Consider the following 26,084-nt stretch of genomic DNA (forward strand, 5'->3'; position numbering starts at 1 on the left):
TGTAAATCTAACGTAACATTTTTGTTTTCGGTCAGATTTTTGTGGCCCGTAGACTTTATCACTTCATTTTATCCCCTCCTCCCAATAGTTTCACTAACGACAGGGGAGGGGTTACAGTATTTCTGTTCCTCGTAAAGCCGTGAATGTTTTGTGTGTAGGAGCCGAGCGGAGATTCCCTGGGACTTGGGGCACCTTGTTAACTCCGAGATCCGGGCTGGTCATGATGCCGCTCGGCCTGCACTTCCTGGCTGCCCTGGGCACCGCTCTCACCTCGCTGCTGTCGCTGCTTCTCCTGCTCGCCGTCTCCCGCCAGCTCTGGACCCTCGGCTGGAATGTGAGCAGAGACCGGGGCAACAAGCTGCCCCTTCCGAAGGGCTCAATGGGCTGGCCGTTACTCGGAGAGACGTTGCACTGGATGGTGGAGGTAGGTAGAATAGGAGCAGCTCTAGTGTCGTGGCCATCGAGCCCGCTGGCGAGAGTTCCTGAGCTCAGTGCCAGTGAGATGGGTACAACCCATTGGCGTTTCTCTTTCTAACACGCAAACTGCTGTAGCAGGAGACCCTCAACTCAGCTCCCATTGCTGTCTTCGCTCACGGTGTGACACTTTCTGCCGTGAGCAGGTGCCCTGCGAATCTGTTAGTGTCAGAAGATCCGTTCTCCGCACAAGGCTTCCCTTTTCTATCCGTTCGGGCTTCCTTCGCTTTAAAAAAAACAGAGCTCATCACCAATGCACAGTTTGTAAGGTGACTGAATGCAGCTCGAGAAAGTGACATGACCCCAATAAATCTGCTAAAGCTCCAGCCTGCTCTCCCAGATTTACAGCCCCTAGTTCCATCAGAACAGTAGTAAGCAGCTGATTGAAGAACAGACGTTATGACCACTCTTCCCAACACAGAAGCAAAACCGGAACGAACAACCAGGTTCTAGAACAGAACTTATCATCATTCTGCACAGGAAGATCCCACAATCAGCATTTGTTCCACAAATTGTGAAAGGTAGTCAGGCTCCAGCAGTACAGCTCTGGCCGGGCAAGGATGAACCCGTTGAGGTCAAAGTGTAGCTAATCCACCTGATATTCCAGTGACGATAATTCCGCTGTTTCTGTAATGTTTGGATTAACCATTGACTGAGCAATGTGGGTCTCCTGAACCCAGGCTCTGGGGGGATTGGGTGGGGAGCGGGGAGAGGAGTCACCCGTTACTGCTGAGAATGGATTGTGCTTTAGAACTGCACCCCACTGAGAGATGTGCAGATTAGGTGCTTTGGCTATGATCGGTGCTTTGTAGTGTTCAGGGATTTGCAAGATAGGCAGGTAACCCAGGGAAATGAGGCGTTAGTGGTTCGAGTAGGGGTGGGATCCTCTTCAGAGGGTCGGTACAGACGCGATGGGCCGAAAGGCCTCCCGCAGCACTGTAGGGATTCTATGAGAGGCTGAACCGCTGCTGAGTGAGCGGATACCATTCATTTCGGATATTATTTGTAGCTAGCAGCTTGGAGCTGTCCCAGTCCTTCCATCTCCTATTCACACACACGCAGAGAGACACACACACATCGACTGGCCTCAGCGCAGTGACTGCTTGTTTCGCCAGGGCTCCAAATTCCACACTTCCAGGAGAGAGAAATACGGGAATGTCTTCAAGACGCACTTGCTGGGCCGCCCGGTGATCCGAGTGAGCGGCGCCGAGAACATCCGCAGGATCCTGCTGGGGGAACACCGCCTGGTGAGCGCTCAGTGGCCGCACAGCACCAGGCTTCTGCTGGGACTTAACACGCTGGGCAACTCGAGCGGGGAACTGCATCGCCAGCGGAGGAAGGTGAGTGAGTACCCGTGCCAGGGCCGGCGGCTCTCTACCGGACACTGTGCCCGGAGGGGTGGGGGGGTGGTGGAGGGGTTAGCCATCCAAGTTGCCGCCTCCTAATAAAGGTGCACGCACTCTTCCGTCTGTGATCGGGCGCTCCCTGCACTCGGGAGATCTTTCCGGGTTTAACCAGAACATAAGCGGCCATGGAGCGTTCCCGTGTTCATCCAGGAGCTCGCTCGCTAAACACAAAACGGCAAAATACTGTGAATGTTGGCAACCTGGAATTAATCCGGAAAGTGCTGGAGAAATACAGCAGGTCTGAGTATATCTGTGGAGACAGGAACAGAAGTAATGTTTCCAGTCCGCTGTGACTCTCGTTCCGAACTTCAGAACCCTGAAGAAGTCAACCCCGGCTCGAAATGTTTACCCCGGTTTCTCTCTCCACACATATTTCTCTCTCTGTTAGAGCACACTGTCTCACTCTGTCTTTGTGTTAGTGTTCTCTCACACACACACATTGTTTCTGTGTTAGAGCACACTCTCTGGCTCACTGTCTGTGTTCGAACTCTCTCTTTCGCTCACTGTTTGTGTTAGAGCTCTCTCCCTGTTTCTATGTTAGAGCACACTCTCTCACACACACTGTCTTTATCTTAGAGCTCTCACATACATTTTCTGTGTTAGAGCACACTCTCTCTCACTGTTTCTGTGTTAGAGCTCTCTCCCTGTTTTTGTAGTAGAGCTCTCTCTCTCCCTCTGTGTGTCAGAGCTCTCTCTCACGCTATTTTTATGTAAAAGCACACTCTCTCACACACGCTTTCTTGTGTTAGAGTTCTCTCTCTCACGGATGCTAGAGCACACTCCCTCTCGCTCACTCTTTCCTTGCCTTTACAGATACTGGCCCGGGTATTCAGCCACGCCGCCCTGGACAGCTACCTCCCCGGGATCCAGCAGCTGGTCCGCTCCCGGGTCCGGGCTTGGTGCAGGGGCCCGTCTCCGGTCGCTGTCTACCCGGCCGCCAAGGCGCTGACTTTCTGTATCGCAGTCCGGATCCTGCTGGGTCTGCGGGCGGCCGACCAGCAACTCGACCGCCTGACCGCTACCTTTGAGCAGCTGGTGGAGAACATCTTCTCGCTACCTGTGGACATGCCGTTCAGCGGCTTGAGGAAGGTAAGGTCGTGTCAACCCCAATCCATAGCCTGCCTCTCCCCCGGGGCGGCTGCAAGCCCTAGCCTCGGCTCCAGCTCGTGTGTATGGTGACTTTTCTGTAAGAAGCTGAAGGTGTGGCGGCAGTTAGACTAGCACAGAGGGAGAGAGTGAAACCTTTCCTTGTAGCTGTTTACTCAGCCCAGCCCCTGCGCTGTGACTGGATTCCCGGAATATTGAATAGAGGCTTTTGCGCCCAGCAAGCGGCATCGTTACGAAGCCATTCGGCCCGTCGAGTCCATGCCAATCATTAGGGACCTATCTATTTTGCTTCCCTTTTCCAACCCCAGATCCATAACGTTGTATGTTATGGCGCCTCAAGAGATCATCTATTTCTTCAATGTTATGAAGATTTCTGCCTCTTCCAGCCTTTTAGGCAGCGATTTCAGATACTCACCATCACCTGAGTGTAAAACTGTCTTCCTTACATCCTATCTCACCTTACTGCCCTTTAACAAATCCCCCCTCATACTCTTATTGATCCAGCCACTAAGGGGGAAATGTTGCGTCTATCTAATCCCCTCAGAGTCGTGTCTCCCAGTTCAGTACCATTTGAGATAACAAGGTGTAGAGCTGGATGAACACAGCAGGCCAAACAACATCAGGGGAGCCGGAAAGCTGACATTTCGGGCCTGGACCCTTCTTCAGAAATTTTCTGACCCTTTCTGAAGAAAGGTCCAGGCCCAAAACATCAGCTTTCCTGCTCCTTTAATTCTGCTTGGCCTGCTGTGTTCTTCCAGCTCTACACCGTGTTATCTCAGATTCTCCAGCTTCTGCAGTTCCTCCTATCCCTCAGTACCATCTCAGCGTTTGTTTCCTTTCTCACCCCAACTTTGAAGTTAAGTTTTCCTCAGAGCGCTGTTTCTGTGCGGCAGTGTGCACTCGGTCGTACATTAAACGGTAGTGGCTTTAAAACGAACAATTTGCTGTCAAATTGCCGGCAGTCTTACAGGATCGGAGCAAATTACTGCAGACGCTGGAATCTGTACTAAAAACAAAACAAAATTGCTGGAATCACAGACGGCCAGGCAGCATCCACGGGGAGAGAGCAAGCTAACGTTTCGAGTCTAGATAACGCTTCGCCAGAGCTGATATGTCTTGCGGGAGGGTCACTGTGCAATTCAAAAGGGGACATGTCAGAATTCTCATCGAGGGGCTTTTTTTTAAAATCCGGAGCGAAAGCCGTATTGAATCCGGTTCTCAAGCAGCTTCATCTATAAAGGTCGAGTCCATTGAAACGCTCATTTCGTTTTCCTTTCAATCAGGGTATCAAAGCACGGAACGCCCTGCACGAATACCTGGAAACTGCGATCAGAGAGAAGCTGCAGGCAAACCGTCTGGCTCCTCAGCCTGACGCTCTGACCTTGATGCTGCACAGTGCCCGGGAAAATGGGAAGGAGTTAAACCTCCAGGAGCTGAAGGTAAGCGGTGAATTAGTTCGCCTCCTTCCAAATGTCCCGGATTTCACCACCTCGGTCTGATCCAGACATCTCCCTTGTTAAGAGATAGCAAAGTGTGGAGCTGGATGAACACAGCAGGCCAAGCAGCATCAGAGGAGCAGGAAAGCTGATGTTTCAGGCCTAGACCCTTCTTCAGAAATTCCTCCAGAAACTTCTTCAAAAAACCTCATCTCCCTTATTAATCCCAGTGTGAACAAAACTGGTCTAAATGCATCTGGAGTATATAAATAGGAAGGCTTTCGAGGGATATGGGCCAATGGGACTAGATTATTTACATCAACATCCGAATATTTGAGCCATCAAAATTTTCAGCGCTCAAACAGCGCTCTCTCACTAATATCAGCTCCTGGGCGTTTTTCGTGCTCGGACCCTGTTTTGCCGAGAAGTAGTTCGGGCTAACTTTACCCAGCACCCGCAGACTCTCCTTATTTCCGGCGACACTTACAGTGATGTGAAAACAGCACCCTCCGTATAGTTCCCTCCCGTGTTATTAGCTCCCAACCGGCAGGGGGAATCTCCACCAGGCTGGGGCAGACCGGCGGGAGTTGCTTTTTAAAAGTACTGGATGCGAGAAACCTTTCTCCACTTAACTGTACCTTCTAGAAATGCTGGTGAAACAATGGCGTAATAGCTCCAAAAAACAACCCAGGTCTTTTGTGCATGCGTGTTGTTGTGTGAATCGTCTTAATCTGAATTCGTTTCAAACCGGGAAAGAGAAGGCGACTGATAGAATTGGAAATATTGTGTGAGAATGAGTCTTTTCAAACCGCGTTTGCTCCCAGCTAGAATTGTAACTTCTCTCCTGGATAGTTAGGATAATGTAAAGAATTCTGCTCAGCAGTGGGTTACGTGCATAGGCACGATTCCCTTTTACATTAGCGTGCGTGAAGCCCAAGATTGAATAGTGAGCAAAACCTCAATATTGCGGATGCCAGAAACCTGAAACAATTACGAAAGTGCTCGAAATGTTTAGCAGGTCAGGCAAAATCGGTTATGCAAGACCTGATTCTTTATCTCATTTTCTCAATTCAAAGATACTGTCTGAAGTGCCGAACCTTTCAAGCATTTATTATTTTAAATTAATATTTCTAAATATAGAGTCCGCTACGTTTACCACCATGCAGCCAGGTGCAATGGGTGTGGGATTTCTCCGCCTTTGCCTCTGTATTTGGACTGGTCCCACATTCTGGACTCACACTCTATCTGTGGTATTGGTACTATGTGAAAATCGCAGCTGGAGTGTAAATGCAATATTTGGTTCTGGCTCATCTGTGGTTTCATGGGAATCTATCCCATTGTTCTTGGAAAACAAGGACATTGGAATTGAAACACAAAGAAAAATTGCTGGTGTAACTCAGTAGGTCTGGCAGCAGTTGTGGGAAGAAAGAAAAGTTAACATTTCCAGTTCAGTGGACTTTAATCAAAACATTTAAATTGTTCATTAAGAACTTCCCAAATATTGTAGCAATTACTTCACTAATCAATCATTTTTCTAATTTTCTTCTGAACAGAATATTAATATATGGACTAGAGAAAGGTAATATTCCTGTTCTCTCAAAGTATTGTGATAATTTAAAAAGTAATAGATTTTTATAGTTGCATGGATCACCACAGATATCTAGGAATACATTATGAAGATGGAACCAAATCAAGGGGCTAACATGCTATGCTTTGAAAGTGAAAAATTTCATGAATTTCATGAGCATAACTTCAATTTACTTATTTTATTCATACCAACACTTAAAACATCTTCTTTTCCAAATTAGACTTTTCCTTGTACTAAAGCTGAAAAGAAAATGTAAATGGTATTCAAAATTGGACCTGTGATAATATACTGCGCGTTACCTGTCTGTGGAGACGTTTTTCCTCTTTTTCCCATTTGTTTTATTTTGATAAAGAGAAGATGCAAAAGGAAATCACTCTAAAACTAGGCATTCCACCAATGATCAAAAGAACATCACTCACTGAGTCATTGGGACCCAGTCAACATTATGACTGATGTTATAACTGGAAATATATATTGGGGTTAGCTCAGTGGGGGATTTGAATAAAAATAACAAGTGTCCTACTGTACAGTGATTTTGATGTTAGTAATAAAGGGTTTACACAACAAATTTGGGGTCAGTTTGAAGAGATGTCCATGTTGTTTTAGTGTTATATTTTTAGTGTTGAACAGGGTTATGGATTAAGTGAATTGCTGTGAAGTTACTTGGTAGGAAAATCCTTCATTTGGGTTTAGATTGAGTACATTTTCAACACTGGCTTGCACATTACTCAGTCAAGAGCTTAACTCTTTTTAAACACATTTGACCTTAGTTTAAAAGCCTAAGGAGTCATTATATTCAAGACGTTCAGATTCATAGTTATTGGGAAAGATCTGGTGCAGCCTGTGTTCTGTGTGTGCAGAACTAATACTTGCGAAGAATGATTTGGAGTTTCAGGCAAACAGGAGCCAGTCAAAGCGTTTTGCATTGAAGTTCAGTTAGACATATACTTTAGCATTAGTCCTAACCAGGTTCTTCATTGGAGTAATATATGCAATATCCTTTGCTGGACTGTCACGCTGCTTTCTTTTGACTTGCATTGAGTATTACTCCAGAGTCTTCAGAAATTAGATTCGAAAAGTATTTCACGATCCATGTGATGTGCTACGCTTTAGAATTTAAGACATTTTGTTCTTTATGATATATGACCATCTTCTGCATACTTTTATAAAACTGCTTCTATCATGTAAATATGCGCACTGAGCCTTCTCCTGGCTCTCACAATTCAATTTAAGGGCAATTATTGCAAACTAGATGCCATTAGCTCAAAATAATTCTCCACATCCAGTCTTAGATGTTAATAGTATTAAGTTAATTATTCTCCTAAAGTCAACACCAAGAACAATAACATAAACCAAAAATGCAGACTGGTTTCAGAGGTACAAGTTAGTGCTCTCTGTTTCTGCTGCTCCTTGTTGTTTTTAGACTCCTAGAGGCTCCTGCATTGTGAATATAACTCAATCCTAACAATGGTGGAATGATAATATCAAATGCTTTTACTGTACCACTCCATTAGTGACCTTTCTAAGGTGGTACAAATTAATGAAATGTGAATAAAATAGCTGCCATTCTAGATTTCCCTTTCACCAGTCAGGCAAGGGATCTGCATGTTTGAATATTTCCAAATACTTACTCATTTTATAACTAGTGCAATCCACACATTGGCTCCATTATCAAAATAGCTGAAGCTGATTGATGAGGTGCAAAAGCTTGGCAAAATTGTATAAAGTGTTGGTGGAACCACACCTGAAGTCTTGTGTCCAATTTTGGTCTCCTAACTTGAGGATGGCACTGCAGGTAGTTCAGAGGAGGTTCACCAGATTGATTCCAGGGTTGAAAAGGAGCAATTGAATAGCTTGTGCTTGTACTTGCTGGAGTTTAGAAGATGGGGGTGGGGAGGGGATCTGATTGAGGTATATAAAATGATGAAGGGGATTGATAAGGCGGCTGTTGAACAGATGTGCCCCCTTGTGGGACAGTCTTGAACAAGAGGTCGTAGATATAGAAGGAGAGGAGGTAGGTTCAAAACTGAGATGAGGAGAAACTATTTCTTTCAGAGGGTTGTGAATCTGTGGAACTCACTGCCCCATATTGCAGTGGAGACGGAATCAATCAATAGATTCAAGAAAAAAATAGATATGTTCTGACAAAAAGTGGGATAAAGAGTTATGGGGGAGCAGGCAAGAGAATGGACGTCAGACCAAGACAAGATCATTCATGGTCATGTTAAATAGTGGAGCAGGCTTGATGTGTTGAATTGCCTACTCTTACTCCTAATTCCAATTTTCCTACATAAATTTATGTTTTCCTTGGCTGCAATGCTCTCACTGCTGTCCCAACTTGACTGTTTTGAGACAACTGCAGAACACAATACAAATTATTTCAAAAACTTGTGAAAACCCTACACCACGGCAGTGCACTTAACAAATGAACTATAAATTCAACAAGATCAGTTGTTACTGTATACCTTAATCAAGTGTGATAAACGGTGACACCTACAATGAAAATTTATACGCACTCATGTTTTGAATTTAATTGAGGGATGTGGAGCTGCAGCCAAGACCAATATTTATTTCCAATCTCGATTTGCCTTGAAAAGGTGATGAACCATTGTGATCTGTAGTTTTAATGCATCTAGACCACATTAGAGGCAGTTATGTATTGATTGTGTGATTGGAATCACGTGTAGAAATTGCAGATTTCCTGCTCTTAAAGGCATTAGTAAATGAGATTTTACTAGAATCTGACAGCTTCATGGATCAGCTTCTTACTCCTTCTTGACATTATCCTCCAAGGAAATATTCAATGGCATCAGCTAAACCAAATATATATTACAGATTTCTTCAGCTCTGTTCTTTTAATAAAATAGCAGTATTGAACTTACTTTGGTTCTTTGTGTCTGTGAATGATTGAGTCATATCTTACAACACTTACTCAAAAATGATGTGTCCATTTAGGATAAAGGAGACACTCAGACAGTAAGAGTGAAATACCATGTCATATTGGAAAAGATGTTTTCGAGACGGGTTGTTGCTAACACTCAAACTCTGCATTGATAGTTGGATAATAGCCAAGTTGTTGTAAATTTTACAACGTTGCTTTGAGCAGTCCATTCCACACATGCCTTTTATTGTGCCTGGTGATTTGAGTGAACACTATGATCCATATTCTTTAGTTTTAGAGTACCCTGTGCACGCAGTTAGACCAGAAATTTGTAAACTGGGAGTAGAAGGATCAACCTTAAATCAATATGACTGCATTATAGGATTTTTACTATCCAACTCAGGCAGTTCAATAGCTTAACAATTTGATACTGGTGACAATAATGCAATGCGGGTTGGTATGTTAGAAAACCTGAAGTCCAGCTGTAGTAAATCCAGAGAACAAGTGAAATCAATTTGCTCAGACCATTGAATTTCGGGCTAAAAAAGTTGCAATTATGTAAGTGAAATCCTTCAAAATGGATTTGGAGAATATCTGACTAAAAAGAGGACTGGAATTGATAGAGATTGATATGGTGTAAGGTGCAAGATTCTTTCAAGATATTGTCCTCACGCAAAGGAAGGAGACAAAGTGCGGCATGTCATTTGTAGACAGCAATATAGTCAATATTTTGTTTCTATTTGTACATGAAAAGTCTGGGGATTATTTTTAATTATCTTTCATTTTCACAAGGATTAAATGAAGCATGTAAAGATGAATTAGACTTTATAAGGTGTTTGCAATATATAACCTGAAGGGATTCAGTGTCATTCTGTTGCCGTGTTTCCCTGTGTTAATAAGTACAGTCACTAGTGCAGAGTAAAGAAACAGAAGTTGATCATGAGTTCGTATTCTTACCATAGAATGTGACTCCTAATGTTTAAATGTGTTCAGTTAATATCCCATTGTCCTTGAAATATGTCAGACCGGTGAAATGTTATTGTATCACATTTTTCATCAAAGAAAACCGGAATATTAGCAAACAGGAGTTTTCTTCTTATATTGTTTATTTTTGCTCCTAGTTTCTTTTGTGAAATTTCTGATCATCAATCCTTCTTATTTGTTTTTAATGTCATATTTTAGATTGGATGAAGAAGAACTAGAAAGTGTTGTATAAAACCATATCTTTTTCTCCACTATTGCTGGGTAAACTGCTCTTCAATTGAGCCATATGGATCAGAGGGGACTCAAGTTCCACTGCTGATTACATTGAATTAACTGATTTTGGTGAGAATAGTTGGGTAAAAATGACATTAAGACCTTTGTTTAGAGAGCCGAAAATTAACTTGACTTCCTGTTCTTGCTACCAAATGACCTTGCTGGGGATGTTTCATATAGTCATTAGTGAATGTACGAATAACTTTCGATGTGGTGTCCATCCCTGTTAAATTGCCATTATTGCTGATCATCTGAGCTCAAACAAGACACATGGAGAAAGTGTCAAAAGTTAATTGATTCCCATGAATTGTACATCAGCAAGGAATCTAAGCATTGAATCAAGGAACAAAAAAAGGCAGAATAGAAAACATTGAGATGATTGGAAAATATATGGGAAACAGATAAGAGTTTCAGGTTTGTGACAGCAAGGTATCTCACTGCTGTTATTACATTTCTTTTATTTTGATAAATCCTTGCTATAATATAAATGTTGAGAGGTCTTATGGTGTGGTGGATGATAGCCCTCTGTGAGTCAGACGCTTTGGGTTCACATTTTTGGATTCCAGGACTTGTTTGCCAAGAAAGATGCATCCCCAAAATGACCAATCAGATCAAGTCTCTACATAAGTATCATTCAATGCACACCAATACTAGGTGCTGAAACTGGAAGAGATTCCTAGTCAAATGTATGATGGGCTGAAAATTAGAACCTCCACTGTCATCTTCCTCAGCTCCAACCTGTAGCTTGCCTGTAAAAATGCTTTGTGCCACAGCAGCTCACATCCAAAGTGATCTGTATCACACAACCACAATACGAATGAGCTGGCTCTTGAAAGTTTGAATAGTCTATTTGAAGAAGAGTGAAAAAAAAAATTCACCCCTCAAAACTTTGGTCAGTGGTGAAGCACTTTGGAACAGTCTCTGATTGTGAGGAGTGCTGTGTAAATGTAAGTTTATTCTTTCCACTTCTGAACAGATGCAGGATTTTTGAATTAATTTGAAGAGCTCTGATAAGCGAAGACATCCTCAACATCCTTCAGAGAAATGCTGGTCATATTGTGGCAAATTAAACCAAGGAAGGATTACAGAGAGTGTCTCCCAATGAGTACATTATGTTCTGGATGTGAGTTTGCTCGCTGAGCTGGAAGGTTAGTTTTCAGACGTTTCGTCACCATTCTAGGTAGCATCATCAGTGAGCCTCCGACGAAGCGCTGGTCTTATGTCCCGCTTTCTATTTATCTGTTTAGGTTTCCTTGGGTTGGTGATGTCATTTCCTGCATTGGTGATGTCATTTCCTGTTCTTTTTCTCAAGGGGTGGTAGATTGGCTCCAAATCAATGTGTTTGTTGGTGGAGTTCCGGTTGGAATGCCGTGCTTCTAGGAATTCTCGTGCGTGTCTCTGTCTGGCTTGTCCTAGGAGGGATGTGTTGTCCCAATCAAAGTGGTGTCCTTCCTCATCTGTATGTAAGGATACGAGTGATAGTGGGTCATGTCGTTTTGTGGCTAGTTGATGTTCATGTATCCTGGTGGCTAGCTTTCTGCCTGTTTGTCCAATGTAGTGTTTGTCACAGTTCTTGCAAAGTATTTTGTAGATGACGTTTGTTTTGCTTGTTGTCTGTAGAGGGTCTTTTAAGTTCATTAGCTGCTGTTTTAGTGTGTTGGTGGGTTTGTGGGCTACCCTGATGCCAAGGGGTCCGAGTAGTCTGGCAGTCATTTCGGAAATGTCTTTGGTGTAGGGGAGAGTGGTTATGGTTTCTGAGCCCGTTTTGTCTGTTTGTTTGGGTTTATTGCTGAGGAATCGGCGGACTGTGTTCATTGGGTACCTGTTCTTTTTGAATATGCTGTATAGGTGATTTTCTTCTGCTCTGTGTAGTTCCTCTGTGCTGCAGTGTGTAGTGGCTCATTGGAATAATGTTCTAATGCAGCTTCGTTTGTGGGTGTTGGGATGGTTGCTCCTGTAGTTCAGTATTTGGTCCGTATGTGTTGTTTTCCTGTAGACGCTGGTTTGAAGTTCCCCATTGACTGTTGGCTCTACTGTGACATCTAGGAATGGCAGTTTGTTGTTGTTTTCCTCCTCTTTTGTGAATGTTATGCCAGTAAAGGGTATTATTGATGGTCTTGAAGGTTTCCTCTAATTTGTTTTGTTCAGTGATGACAAAGGTGCCATCCACGTAGCGGACCCAAAGTTTGGGTTGGATGATTGGCAGAGCTGTTTGAGTCTCTGCATTACTGCCTCTGCTAAGAACCCTGATATCGGAGATCCCATAGGTGTACCGTTGGTTTGTCTGTAGGTTTTGTTATTGAAAGTGAAGTGGGTGGTAAGGCATAGGTCCACTAGCTTGTTGATGTCCTTGCTGATGAGGTTGGTGGTGACTGGTGTATGTGTCTTTGGTTCTTCTAATAGTGTAGTCAGTGTTTCTTTGGCCAGGTTGATGTTGATGGATGTGAACAGGGCTGTTACGTCAAAGGAGACCATTATTTCATCCTCTTCTATCTTGGTGTCTTTGGTGTTCAGGAATTCTTGGGTGGAGCGAATGGAGCGGCGGGAATCTTCTACTAAGTGTTTTAGTCTTTGGTGTAGTTCCTTGGCTAATCTGTAGGTTGGTGTTCCAGGCAGCAACACTATGAGTCTGAGGGGGGGCTCCTGGTTTGTGAATTTTTGGTAGTCCGTAGAAGCATGGTGTGTTGGATCCACCTGGTTTCATTTTTTGGAAGTCTCTCGTTTAATTCTCCAGATTTTTGAAGTTTTTTGAGTAAGGCTGTGATTTGGTTCTCTAGTTGTGGGGTCGAGTCTACTGGAACTCCAACAACAAACACATTGATTTGGAGCCAATCTACCACCCACTGAGAAAAAGAACAGGAAATGACATCACAAACACAGGAAATGACATCGCCAACCCAAGGAAACCTAAACAGATAGAAAGCGGGACATAAGACCAGCGCTTCGTCGGAGGCTCACTGATGATGTTACCTAGAATGGTGCCAAAACGTCTGAAAACTAACCTTCCAGCTCAGCGAGCAAACTCACATCCAGAACCTCAACCTGAGCTGCAAATCTCCTCAAAACTCGCTAGTACATTATGTATTCGGTGGCGAGCGTGCTGCAATTATCCTATAGGAGGAACTAGATATATATTTATGTAGTACGTTCCAAAGCATTTTACAACCAATCGAGTATTCTGTCAAACTCTAGCCAACATGGTAGCGTAGGAAATTTTGCAGCCAATGTTTGCAAAGCCAGCTCCGACAAACAGCAGCAGACAGGCAATTTTCATAACGCTGGTTGGGAAGGGTTTGTTCCCGTAGTGTCTCCGAATGCTGTCAAATTCACACCACGCCAAGATCTAAAATAGTTCTGGTCAAGAACACCTAATGAATTTTATTTTCTGACCAGTTTTGATTTGAACCCACTGAATGTATCTGCTGCTGGTGGCTACAGCAGTCAGTTCTTGTCAACCGTGTGGGATTTCCTGAATGTCACGGTTGACCGTGTGCAGCTGAGTACTATGTACAAAACCACACACAAACACAGACACACACAAACACAGACACACACACAGACACACACACAAACACAGACACACACAAACACAGACACACACAAACACAGACACACACACACAGACATACACACAAACACAGACACACACACAAACACAGACACACACAAACACAGACACACACACACAGACACACACACAAACACAGACACACACAAACACAGACACACACACACACAGACACACATACACAAACACAGACACACACACACACACATACAGACACACACACAAACACAGACACACACAGACACAGACACACACACACAAACACAGACATACACACAAACACAGACACACACAAACACAGACACACACACAAACACAGAAACACACACACACAGACACACACACACAAACACAGACGCACACACAAACACAGACACACACAGACACAGACACACACACAAACACAGACACACACACAAACACAGACACACACAAACACAGACACACACAGACACACACACACAAACACAGACACAGACACACACACACAGACACACACACACACAAACACAGACACACACACACACACACAAACACACAGACAAACACAGACACACACACAAACACAGACACACAAACACAGACACACACAAACACAGACACACAAACACAGACACACACACAGACACACACACACAAACACAGACACACAAACACAGACACACACACACACACAGGACACACACAAACACAGACACACAAACACAGACACACACAGACACACACACACACAAACACAGACACACACACACAGACACACACACACAGACACACACAAACACAGACACACAAACACAGACACACACACAGACACACACAAACACTCACACACACACAAACACAGACACACACACAAACAAAGACACACACAAACACAGACACACACAGAGACACACACAAACACAGACACACAAACACAGACACACACACAGACACACACAAACACTCACACACACACAAACACAGACACACACACAAACACAGACACACACAAACACAGGCACACACACACAGACACACACAAACACAGACACACAAACACAGACACACACACACAGACACACACACAAACACAGACACACACACACAAACACAGACACACACACACAGACACACAAACACACACACACAAACACAGACACACAGACACACACACACACAAACACAGACACACATACACAGACACACAAACACAGACACACAAACACAGACACACACACAAACACAGACACACACACACAAACACAGAGACACAAACACACACACACAAACACAGACACACACACAAACACAGACACACACACAAACACAGACACACACACACACAGACACACACAAACACAGACACACACAGACACACACAAACACAGACACACACACAGACACACACAGACACACACACACAGACAAACACACACACACACAAACACAGACACACACACAAACACACACACACAGACAAACACACACACAGACACACACAAACACAGACACACACAAACACACACAGACACACACAAACACACACACACACAGACACACATACAAACACAGACACACACACACACACACACACACACACACACACACACACAGGCATACTATTAGAAAGGAACAACCTGCCCAAGGGAGCAGTTAGTACATCTCTTTAGGATCTGGAATTTTTGAGTGTGCTGGAATAAACAGTCCCTGATGAAAGCTCAATAGACATTACACTTAATAGTCCACTTGATCAATATTTTATACTAACGCATTCAGATTCGAAAATTATCTGTTAACGCGCATTAGCTGCACCGATTGAATCTCGTTCTGTATATCGATGTGTACCGTTTTGTCCATCTCCCAAATGGGCCGGCGCTCCCGGATGAGTGTGTTCCTTGTTTCTGTGGTTGATTAGTTTACAGCAGTTAAGACTCTTTCGTCGGTCTAGAACATTGCCAAATATCACCAGCCGCCTCTCTCTCTTTTGCAGGAAGCTGCTGTCGAGCTGATTTTCGCTGCTTTCTCCACGACGGCGAGTGCCTGCACGTCCCTGGTGCTACTACTTCTGCAACACTCCGAGGCGCTGGACAAGGTGAGGCAGGAGCTGGACCAGCACGGTCTGCTGGCTCAGTGTCAGTGTCCCCCGGACTGGCCGCTCTCCCTCCACACGCCCTCAACTCCCGACAACAGCGCTCAGCACCGAATGGGATCCCAAGCCAATCGGCCGGGAGCTGAAGGCTGCCCTCCTCCTATCACCCGAGAGAATGTAACCCGGGACAGCAGCTCCATGGGTGATAACATGAGCCATGCCAGCGTAATGCCAGAAGGAATCTGCTCCCAGTCCCTGATGGAACCTGGAGCCTGGCACTTTCCAGAAGCCGTGCCAAGCCAGGGCACCGTGCCAGAGAGAGAGGCTCCAGACTGTGAGTGCCAGCCCCTCCTGAGGTTGGATACCCTCAGCCGCCTGCGTTACCTGGACTGTGTGGTCAAGGAGGTGCTAAGGCTATTGCCCCCTGTCTCAGGGGGCTACAGGACAGCATTACAGACCTTCGAACTGAATGTAAGTAGCACTCCGCCAAAGGATCTCTTCCTTCCCGTGAGGAATTCGAAAATCCCGAGTGAATAGTACCGGAGACCACTCGGCCCATCGTGACTGTCAAGCTCCTTTTGGAGGAAATTCCTAGTTAGTCACGTCTCGCCGATAGCGCAGTAAATGCTGTCTGTTTCTCCCAATGTTCATCAAATTCCTCTTGGAAATTTGTGAGTAACTCTGCTCCGTCAGCCCATTCAGCCCCTGCAGGCCTTTATGGTTAGTGAATGAATCGGCCTCATTCTCACACTCCTCTGGGAAGAGAGCTGAGGGGGACGAAGGTGGGAGAAGTGCACTAAATCCTAATGCTTATTGGAGAGCTGGTGCTGATAGGGCGGGCCGAATGGCCCCCTTCTGCACCCTAACAATCCCGTGATTCTGCACCCTTTACCAATCGCCGTGTCTTTCACTGTGGAATTGCATGTAATTTTCTCTGCAGTTCTGCAACATCCCGTTCAATTCAATCCCAATAACTGGAGCGGAACATTCGTGTCCATGATATTTATCCTCGATTCGGAAATATCCCTTTATCCCGCAAGTAGCAGGTGATCCTCCCGTTCATTGGGACTGAGGGGGAACAGACTGGGGGCACAGTGACACTGAAAGGGATAAGATGGTTGGCTAAGTATGAAGCGAGAGGATATAGCGGCAGATCGCGTTTAAACCCTACTGAGGCTCCCAAGTATTTGCTGCAATGTGTATAAAGCCAGGGGTCCTACCGAAAATAAATCCCGATCACCCGAGATTTGACGCCAAGTCTTAGGTTCAGCGGAATTTCCCCTTGACTGGCGCAGACACCGCCGTAAATGCCACAATTTGGAGATAGCAAGGTGTAGAGCTGTAACAATTTCGAGAATTGGCCATTTCAGCTAACCTCAGAAATACCCTCCATTTTCTGATGGTGATACAGGAGAGGATGGGACGACTGGATAACTATTGATCCAAAAGCAACAGGTATGGCAATGGGATTAAATGTAGTGATGGAATGCAATGGAATGTATTGCTACTTCTGATACTATGCCCGTCCACAGTCCCCGTGGGGCCAACAGGATTTGTACATACCTTGTAAAAACAAAGGCAAAGGACAGCAAATACTGAATTCTGATGGAAACTCATTGATCTAAAGCCTTAACACTTCATTTCCCCACAGATACTACCTGACTGCCCGAAATTTTCCCTAGCATATTCTATCTGTAAATCCGAAACAAAAAATGAAATTGCTGGAAAAGCTCAGCGGGTCTGGCAGCATCGGTGGGGGGAAATCAGAGTTAACGTTTCAAGTCAAGTGACCCTTTTTCATAACTCTTTTGATTTCTATCTATAAATCCATCTAATTAATAGGAACTTCACCAGTTTCAAAATCTCCCCTTCCCCTACTGCATCCCTAAACCAGCCCAGTTCGTTCCCTCCCCCCACTGCACCACACAACCAGCCCAGCTCTTCCCCCCCACCCACTGCATCCCAAAACCAGTCCAACCTGTCTCTGCCTCCCTAACCTGTTCTTCCTCTCACCCATCCCTTCCTCCCACCCCAAGCCGCACCCCCATCTACCTACTAACCTCATCCCACCTCCTTGACCTGTCCGTCTTCCCTGGACTGACCTATCCCCTCCCTACCTCCCCACCTATACTCTCTCCACCTATCTTCTTTACTCTCCATCTTCGGTCCGCCTCCCCCTCTCTCCCTATTTATTCCAGTTCCCTCTCCCCGTCCCCCTCTCTGATGAAGGGTCTAGGCCCAAAACGTCAGCTTTTGTGCTCCTGAGATGCTGCTTGGCCTGCTGTGTTCATCCAGCCTCACATTTTGTTATCTTCTAATTAATAGGGCATAGCTGGTACTGGGATCCTTTCTAGACATCTCTAGTAAGCTGTTGAGTGGAGTTAATGAGTGAAGGGGTTCTATATTCTGAACTGGTAAACTCCACCTCTGACAGTGCCCCAGAGATTCCTGATCATGGTGGGAATGACGGTGGATGCTGGGTCTGGGGAGTTGCTAACTCAACATATTTCAACTTGGGTGTCCGGTGTGCCTATGGCTAGTGCAGTCCATCAGAGATAACACAGCATGGAACTGGAAAAAGACAGCAGGCTGGGCAGCATCAGAGGAGCAGGAAGGTTGATGTTTTGGGTCAGGACCCTTCTTGGCTGATGCATCAACTTTCCTGCTCCTCTGATGCTGCCTGGCCTGCTGTGTTCTTCCAGCTCCACACTGTGTTATGTCTGACTCCAGCAACAACAGTTCTTACCATCTCTGAGGGAATCCATCAGAGGTATATTTTCCCCCATCCTAAGTTCCAAGTGTTGGACCATAGTGTCAGGTTGGATTGGTTCACATTTGGAACAGTTAGAGTCATCTAGCATGGAATCAGACACTTCTGTCCAACCAGTCCATGCCGATAATGTTCCAAAACTAAACTAATCCCACCTGCCTGCACTTGGCCCATATCCCTCCAAACCTTTCCTATTTGTGAACTTAACCAAATGTGTTTTAAATATTGTAACTGCCTGCATCCATCACTTCATCTGCCAGTTTATTCCAGCACTGCAGTGTTTTGCCATTGCTAGGATGGCTGAGCAGGTGACACTCATATTTTCACCATCTTCTATCAGGCAGATTGGAAGCATTTACAGGCTAACAAGTGTGTTTGACCTTGTTGTGTATGCATGTCCCATAGCTAATGAGACATTGTGGGGCTGACACCCAGAGCTTCTGGCCTAGAGGTAGAGGCATTACCACTATGCCACAAAACCACCTTGCATCAGGAAGTACATGCATGGATTTTCCAGCAGGATTTGAAGATATTTGATTGTGGTGACAGAAGGTTTGCACTGGTGCCCAATGTTTGACTGAAGGTCAAACACCTCACAGACTGAGTTCAGCTGACTTTGCATAGCATAGAATCTTCCTGTTCTTATTTTGAAATGTAGTCTTTCATGGCACATGTACATTGTTGGCTAGGCCAGAATATAGGGGAGGCAATGGCTTAGTGGTATTATCGCTAGCCAATTAAGCCAGAAACCCAGATAGTTTTCTGGGACTCAGGTTTGAATCCCACTATGACAGATGGTGGAATTTGAATTCAATAAAAATAACTGAAATTCAGAATATAATGATGACTGTGAATTGATTGTCAGGAAAAACTCACATGGTCCATAGTGTCCTTTTGGGAAGGAAACTGCCATCCTTACCTGGTCTGGCCTACATATGAATCCAGACCCACAGCAATGTGGTTGACTCTTAACTGCCCTCTGGGCAATTAGGGATGCACAGTAAATGCTGCCTAGCCAGTGATGTCCTTATCCCATGAATGAATAAAGAAAAAAAACTTTAAATTCCCATCCCTCACTGCCTTTGGGAACATTATGGTGAGCTGATTTCTTGAACATCTGATGTCCACTGGGGCATAGATATTACCTTAGTGCTGCTAAAAAGGCAACTTTGGGATTTTCACCTGGTAAGAACAAAGGAATGATAATGTAGTTTCAAGCCAAGTTAGTGTATAGCTTGGAGGGGAAATTACAGGTTGTGGTGTTCCTTTGCTACAATTGTTGATTTTAGGTGTTAGAGTTTATGAGCTTGGAAGGTGCTGTCAGAGGAGCCTTGGTGAACTGCCATGGTGCACTTTGTAGATGGAATGCATTGCTGTCAAAGTGTATCAGTGGTGAAAGCACTGAATGTTTAATGTTGCATGTGAACTGCCAATCAAATTGTTACATTGTCCTAGGTGGCATTGAGCTTCTTAAATGTTGTTCAAGCTGTGGTCATTCAGGTAAATGCAGAGTATTCAGAAGCACAGAGAAATTGCTGGAAAAGCTCAGCAGGACTGGCAGCATCCATGGACAGAAATCAGAGTTAATGTTTGAGGTCCAGTGACACGCGAAGGTAATCTTTTCCAGCAATTTCTGTTTTTGTTTCTGATTTCCAGCATTTGCTGTTCTTTGCAAGGAGGAGTGTATTAACTAGAACATTTTAAAAGAAACTGACAATGAATACAGCTGTGCCTGGGCTTTGTGAATCTGGCTAATGGATGTAAAGCACTGTACTCGTAATCAGGCACACTCCTGACTTGTGTATTGGAATATATAATGATCAGGTTTGGGGTGTCCTGTGTTGAGTAACCTACTACAGAATTCCAAGCTATGAACCTGCTGTTGTAACCGTTGTAATCGAGCTCAGTTTCTGGTCAATGGTAATCTGAAAATGTTGATATAGGGGATTAAGTGACAGCAATCCCATTGGATGTTCGGGGGAGATGACTGGATTCTCTTTTGTTGGAGATGTTCATTGTTTTGCACTTGTGTGTAGTGTGAATAATACTGGCTACTTATCAGCCCAAACCTGGATAATGTCCTGGCTTTTCTGCAAGTTGACACAGACTGCTTTAGTATTCAAGGAGTCACTGATGATGATGAACCTTATGTAATCATCACTGAATGTCTGCACTTTGGAACTTTTTGATGGAACAATTTATCTATCCACTCTTTGAGCCATTAGACCATCCAACATGTGAAATAGCTGGTGTGGAGTTGGTGCCCTGTCTTAATATCTGTAGGTTAAGTTCTCTGAACATACTGGACAATTTCAATGCACATTGTATCTTCATCTGATTACGAGTACAGTGTTTTACATCCATTAGCCAGATTCACAAAGCCCAGGCACAGCTGTATTCATTGTCAGTTTCTTTTAAAATGTTCTAGTTAATACACTCCTCCTTGCAATAATGCTCCGATTGTCGTTATAATGGAACATTCAGGCTGCCTTTGGTTGGTTTCCCATTTGATATGTATCAGTAATGTTCAGCCTGTCTTGGTAGGAATACTAGCTCAAACTCCTGGTTCCAGTGAGGTCATCCTGTTGGAGAATGTGCATGTTTGCAAGGGGATTGTGAGTGGGAACAAATCAGGCAGGGTTTGTGGTATTCAAATTGCTCGGCAGTAATCTTTCTCAAGGCTGACATAGATAGACTAATCGATTTCGTGAGGGAGTAGCAAGTGCTGTGCTTTTAAACGTCACTTCTGTGCGTTTACTGGAGTGGAGAAAGGAATGAGGACAGGACGTTGGGAAAGATGTCGCTATGGAAATGAAATGAGATTGCCTTTGACCTTGTGCTGATCAGCCACATGGTCGAAGCTGAGACCGCAAATTCATCGCCTTAAGCTTCACCTCTCCTCCTCTTCCACAAATCATACATCATTCAGATTACAAGAGTCTGTCTTTACCTTTACACGGTGCAGTCCTATTTGATTGAACTACTCGTTTGGTTTCCCATTCCCCAACGCATTGACTTCAATACCTGCAGCTTCCCCCTCCCCATTGTGATTCGCTAATCTCCTCTAACTGCTGATCATTATACACAGCCCCTTAACTCTAACTCACTGCTGTTGTCAGTCATCGTGTGCCCCTATCTTTAGCGTTCGCTGAACCCCTCCTTCTTGTCAGCCCGTTCCCCTGATTTTAAACACCTCTTGACTTGTCCATTTTCCCTAAATCTTTCTCACTTCCGCTATCTGATCACGTTCCCCTTTGCCCTATAAAATGCCTTGTAACGCGTTACACTGTATTCCTTCCTTCAGCTGATGAAGGGGCTACGCTTATGTTTTCAAATAAACCTGCTGGACTATAATCCGGTGTCGTGTGACTCCTGTCCTTCTCCAACATATTGTGGCCTATACCCTTGCTGTTAGTTAGCAACTTGGGACTTCTTGCAGGAGATTGCAACGTTAAAGGAAGGAATTGATGTACGTTTCACTTAAATGTTGTCTATCTTTGCTGAAAATTTGAAATGTCGTCACAAATGACATGCTTTTTTCTGATTCCCAGGGATGTCAGATTCCCAAAGGGTGGAATATTATCTACAGCATTCGTGACACACAAGAAACGGCAGCCGTCTACCTGAACCCTGACACTTTCGATCCCGATCGTTTTGGACCGGAGCGGGATGAGAGCAAAGCGGGAAGGTTTAATTATTTACCTTTCGGAGGGGGCGTTCGTAGCTGCGTCGGCAAAGAACTGGCGCAAGTGATCCTCAAAACGCTGGCGGTCGAACTGAGCAGCGCAGCGAGTTGGCAGCTGGCTAGTGCCACCTACCCCAAGATGCAAACTGTCCCGGTTGTGCACCCTGTCGATGGGCTGAAGGTTCGCTTTCATCGCGGGATGGCAAGGGAAAGAAAGCGCCCATCAGGGAATGACAAATAAAAGGACAAAACGAGGTGCGTTGCTGTTTATGGTCGAAATTTGGCAGGAGTTCGCTTCCAGTGACTTTACAACTACCTGGTCACATCCCTGCCGGACTATTTTTTCAGGAAAGGTGAATGCTGTTGAGTGAGCAAATGTCCACTGATATCAGTGGCGAGCAGCCTATTTCTGATAGCCCATTCCATTCAGTTATTATGGAACATCTGTTCTTTGAATAATTCAAATAATATTTGAAAACTGGGATTCCCACATAAACCGCTGTAAAGCATTATACTTTATGCACTTCAACGTCGTGAAAGGTACCGATGTACTGCAGCTAGGAGCGAAAGACCAGAGTGACAGTTTCCAAACACCATTTGAGATTGAGAACTTGAAACTTAATTTCTGCTCACTTTCAAATTCACTGTTTCCGCTGGGTTTTACTGAGGAAGCGGGTGGTTTTACAAAACGCGGACTTTACCGTTTGTTTTAACCCCCAGAAATAAATGTCCGTTATTTCTCCAACCGGCAGAGAAGATGTTCATGGATACTGTGATGAAAGTTCAGTGATGAGCCTGTTAAGCTGTTGTTGGACAGAGGGTGTCGCTCGTGTCGGGTTGTAACAGCTCCATTTATTAATGGCACGGCAGTTGTGTGAAGCCGACATGGGAGTAAGTGGGAAGGATGTGAGCGGGCTATCTGATGGTTCTGAATGAGGAGTATTGTAGAGGGACAGGCTAAGTGAGGGTCCTGAGTGGGGAGTGATGTGCAGGGACAAGCTGTGTGAGGGTCCTGAATGCAGAGTGATGTGCAGGGGCAGGCTGAGTGAGGTTCCTGAGTGGGGAGTGATGTGCAGGGGCAGGCTGAGTGAGGTTCCTGAGTGCAGACTGATGTGGAGGGGCAGGCAGAGTGAGGTTCCTGAGTGGGGAGTGATGTGCAGGGGCAGGCTGAGTGAGGGTTCTGAGTGGGGAGTGATGTGCAGGGGCAGGCTGAGTGAGGGTTCTGAGTGCGGAGTGATGTGCAGGGGCAGGCTGAGTGAGGGTTCTGAGTGCGGAGTGATGTGCAGGGGCAGGCTGAGTGAGGGTCCTGAGTGGGGAGTGATGTGCAGGGGCACGCTGAGTGAGGTTCCTGAGTGGGGAGTGATGTGTGGGGACAGGCTGAGTGAGGGGTCTGAGTGCGGAGTGATTTGGAGGGATAGGCTGAGAGAGGTTCCTGAGGGCGGACTGATGTGGAGGGACAGGCTGAGTGAGGTTCCTGAGTGCGGAGTGATGTGCAGGGGCAGGCTGAGTGAGGGACCTGAGTGCGGAGTGATGTGCAAAGCAGGCTGAGTGAGGTTCCTGAGTGGGGAGTGATGCGCAGGGGCTGTCTGAGTGAGGTTCCTGAGTGGGGAGTGATGTGGAGGGACAGGCTGAGTGAGGTTCCTGAGTGCAGACTGATGTGGAGGGGCAGGCCCAGTGAGGTTCCTGAGTGGGGAGTGATGTGCAGGGACAGGCTGAGTGAGGCTCCTGAGTGCGGAGTGATGTGCAGGGGCAGGCTGCGTGAGGGTCCTGAGTGCGGAGTGATGTGCAGGGGCAGGCCAGGTGAGGTTCCTGAGTGGGGAGTGATGTGGAGGGACAGGCTGAGTGAGGTTCATGAGTGCAGAGTGATGTGCAGGGGCAGGCTGAATGAGGGTCCTGAGTGGGGAGTGATGTGAAGGGACAGGCTGAGTGAGATTCCTGAGTGCGGAGTGATGTGCATGGGCAGGCTGAGTGAGGTTCCTGAGTGGGAAGTGATGTGCAGGGGCAGGCTGAGTGAGGTTCCTGAGTGGAGAGTGATGTGCAGGGGCAGGCTGAATGAGGGTCCTGAGTGGGGAGTGATGTGGAGGGACAGGCTGAGTGAGGTTCCTGAGTGCAGACTGATGTGGAAGGGCAGGCCGAGTGAGGTTCCTGAGTGGGGAGTGATGTGCAGGGGCAGGCTGAGTGAGGTTCCTGAGTGGGGAGTCATGTGCAGGGACAGGCTGAGTGAGGTTCCTGAGTGGGGAGTGATGTGCAGGGGCAGACTGAGTGAGGTTCCTGAGTGGGGAGTCATGTGAAGGGGCAGGCTGAGTCCGGTTCCTGAGTGGGGAGTGATGTGCAGGGGCAGGCTGAGTGAGGTTCCTGAGTGGGGAGTGATGTGAAGGGGCAGGCTGAGTGAGGTTCCAGAGTGGGGAGTGATGTGATGGGGCAGGCTGAGTGAGGTTCCTGAGTGGGGAGTGATGTGCAGGGACAGGCTGAGTGAGGTTCCTGAGTGCGGAGTGATGTGCAGGGGCAGGCCAGGTGAGGTTCCTGAGTGGGGAGTGATGTGCAGGGACAGGCTGAGTGAGGGTCCTGAGTGCGGAGTGATGTGCAGGGGCAGGCTGAGTGAGGTTCCTGAGTGGGGAGTGATGTGCAGGGGCAGGATGAGTGAGGTTCCTGAGTGGGTAATGATGTGCAGGGGCAGGCTGAATGAGGTTCCTGAGTGGGGAGTGATGTGCAGGGACAGGCTGAGTGAGGTTCCTGAGTGGGGAGTGATGTGTAGGGGCAGGCTGAGTGAGGTTCCTGAGTGGGGAGTGATGTGATGGGGCAGGCTGAGTGAGGTTCCTGAGTGGGGAGTGATGTGCAGGGACAGGCTGAGTGAGGTTCCTGAGTGGGGAGTGATGTGTAGGGGCAGGCTGAGTGAGGTTCCTGAGTGGGGAGTGATGTGATGGGGCAGGCTGACTGAGGTTCCTGAGCGGGGAATGATGTGCAGGGGCAGGCCGAGTCGGGTCCCTGAGTGGGGAGTGATGTGCAGGGGCAGGCTGAGTGAGGTTCCTGAGTGGGGAGTCATGTGAAGGGGCAGGCTGAGTCCGGTTCCTGAGTGGGGAGTGATGTGCAGGGGCAGGCTGAGTGAGGTTCCTGAGTGGGCAGTGATGTGAAGGGGCAGGCTGAGTGAGGTTCCAGAGTGGGGAGTGATGTGATGGGGCAGGCTGAGTGAGGTTCCTGAGTGCGGAGTGATGTGCAGGGGCGGGCTGCGTGAGGGTCCTGAGTGCGGAGTGATGTGCAGGGGCAGGCTGAGTGAGGTTCCTGAGTGGGGAGTGATGTGAAGGGACAGGCTGAGTGAGGTTCCTGAGTGCGGAGTGATGTGCAGGGGCAGGCTGAGTGAGGTTCCTGAGTGGGGTGTGATGTGATGGGGCAGGCTGAGTGAGGTTCCTGAGTGGGGAGTGATGTGCAGGGGCAGGCTGAGTGAGGTTCCTGAGTGGGGAGTGATGTGCGTGGGGCAGGCTGAGTGAGGTTTCTGAGTGCGGACTGATATGAATGGACAGGCTGAGTGAGGTTCCTGAGTGGGGAGTGATGTGCAGGGGCAGGCTGAGTGAGGTTCCTGAGTGGGGAGTGATGTGCAAGGGCAGGCTGAGTGAGGGTCCTGAGTGGGGAGTGATATGCAGGGGCAGGCTGAGTGAGGGTCCTGTGTGCGGAGTGATGTGCAGGTACAGGCTTAGTGAGGTTCCTGAGTGTGGAGTGATGTGCAGGGGCAGACTGAGTGAGGTCCCTGAGTGCGGAGTGATGTGAATGGACAGGCTGAGTGAGGTTCCTGAGTGGGGAATGATGTGCAGGGGCAGGCTGAGTGAGGTTCCTGAGTGGGGAGTGA

The 26,084-nt window shown here is 46.4% G+C and overlaps 1 protein-coding gene across 2 annotated transcripts; it reads left to right on the top strand.

Annotated features, from left to right (window-relative positions):
- Positions 1-25,583, top strand: LOC125461845 (cytochrome P450 26C1-like). 2 transcript variants are annotated; one of them, XM_048551128.2, is made up of 6 exons: positions 1-424; positions 1,590-1,814; positions 2,694-2,969; positions 4,271-4,426; positions 15,690-16,259; positions 22,110-25,583. In XM_048551128.2, the coding sequence occupies exons 1-6, from the start codon at positions 221-223 to the stop codon at positions 22,482-22,484; spliced, it is 1,806 nt and encodes a 601-aa protein (XP_048407085.1). In that variant the 5' UTR covers positions 1-220; the 3' UTR covers positions 22,485-25,583. The 2 variants fall into 2 exon arrangements, with proteins under 2 accessions (XP_048407085.1, XP_048407086.1); XM_048551129.2 differs by having other exon boundaries at positions 15,690-15,791.
- The last annotated feature ends 501 nt before the right edge of the window (positions 25,584-26,084 follow it).

Source organism: Stegostoma tigrinum, chromosome 20, assembly GCF_030684315.1.
Source record: "Stegostoma tigrinum isolate sSteTig4 chromosome 20, sSteTig4.hap1, whole genome shotgun sequence".
NCBI lineage: Eukaryota > Metazoa > Chordata > Chondrichthyes > Orectolobiformes > Stegostomatidae > Stegostoma > Stegostoma tigrinum.

Bases quoted from the DNA above. Each gene is read 5' to 3' on its own strand.
- LOC125461845 (XM_048551128.2), top strand. From the start codon at position 221: ATGATGCCGCTCGGCCTGCACTTCCTGGCTGCCCTGGGCACCGCTCTC. The intron at 425-1,589 runs GTAGGTAGAATA...TTGTTTCGCCAG, and splicing joins CGTTGCACTGGATGGTGGAG to GGCTCCAAATTCCACACTTC. The intron at 2,970-4,270 runs GTAAGGTCGTGT...CCTTTCAATCAG, and splicing joins CGTTCAGCGGCTTGAGGAAG to GGTATCAAAGCACGGAACGC.